Consider the following 1053-nt stretch of genomic DNA (forward strand, 5'->3'; position numbering starts at 1 on the left):
TGCTTGCTGAAACTGAGGAGGACCTCATGCACTTGCTGCGAAGGGTCAAGGACTGCAGTATGGACTAAGGCTCAATGTCAAGAAGACAAAGATTCTCGCCACTGGACCAATTAGCAGCGTCAGGATGTGATTTATATAGCCTCTGAAAAGCCACTGGAGAGTCAGCTCTGAGTTGCTTCCCACTCAGTGATAATGACATTTTAGTACCTTCTTATATGGACAGAGTAGAGTTGTCCATTTGCTGTCCAGTCAATTTTGACTCGTGCTGAGCCTTTCTGGGGGATTGCCTCATCCTACCACAGAGCGGTTGGTGGGCTCAAACTGCTGCCCAACATTTAACCTACAAGACTCGTTAGAAGGAGGCAGTGGGGCAGGTGTGTCAGAGATGGAGCAATTGGCTCAGGATAGCGCAGGGTTCAGAGCTGTTGCTCATAGGGTTGCCATGAGTTGTAGTTTACCAACAACACACAACACCACCAGTAACAATTCCGTCCTACAGCATCACTGTGTCAGAGTGAACTCTACACAGTGAGATTTTTCTCCCCTCCCCCCAATATGAGGTGCTCTCGTGGCACAACGGCTGATAGAGTGTTAACTGAAAGGCTTACAGTTTGAACCCAGCCACTCTGCAATATGGCAACCTGCTGCTTCTGTAAAGAGGGCCAAAGTTCAGAAGGCAAGAAGGGATAGGAAAGGAGGAATGGAAATTAAAACCACAGGAAGTGGGACATTGTCATCGTGTACCACTGAAGGAATGAAGGAACAGACCGACAGCTGACCCTTCAATGGGTTTTCAAAAGCTGGATGGAAATTGCACGGGAGGAGATTGCCTATCCTCACATGGAGCAGCTGGTGGATCCAAACCCTGCGCCTTTGGATTGGCCGCGCAATGAGGGGGTTGCAATCAATGACATGAAACAAAACATGTATGAATTGTTGAATGGAAAGCTGGTAGGCTCTGGAAACCTTCACTCAATTCACAGTAAGTTCTTTAAAAAGAAGCCATGTTCTTAGCCCTGCCTGCCTCCAGCCCAACTCACTGTGCTTATCCAT

General features: G+C 48.0%; 1 protein-coding gene across 1 annotated transcript in view; it reads right to left on the minus strand.

Moving 5' to 3' along the window:
* Nucleotides 1-1053, minus strand: part of LOC102872847 (chromosome unknown open reading frame, human C17orf50) — a 4211-nt gene extending 3158 nt beyond the window's left edge. Inside the window, exon 1 of the mRNA XM_006891052.1 lies at nucleotides 1041-1053. Within this exon, the coding sequence (XP_006891114.1) occupies nucleotides 1041-1053 (13 nt within the window). The remainder of the gene's footprint in view (nucleotides 1-1040) is intronic.

The sequence above is a fragment of the Elephantulus edwardii genome, unplaced genomic scaffold (genome assembly GCF_000299155.1).
Source record: "Elephantulus edwardii isolate Elephantulus edwardi_28Jun2011 unplaced genomic scaffold, EleEdw1.0 scaffold00094, whole genome shotgun sequence".
In the NCBI taxonomy this organism is placed as follows: Eukaryota; Metazoa; Chordata; class Mammalia; order Macroscelidea; family Macroscelididae; genus Elephantulus; species Elephantulus edwardii.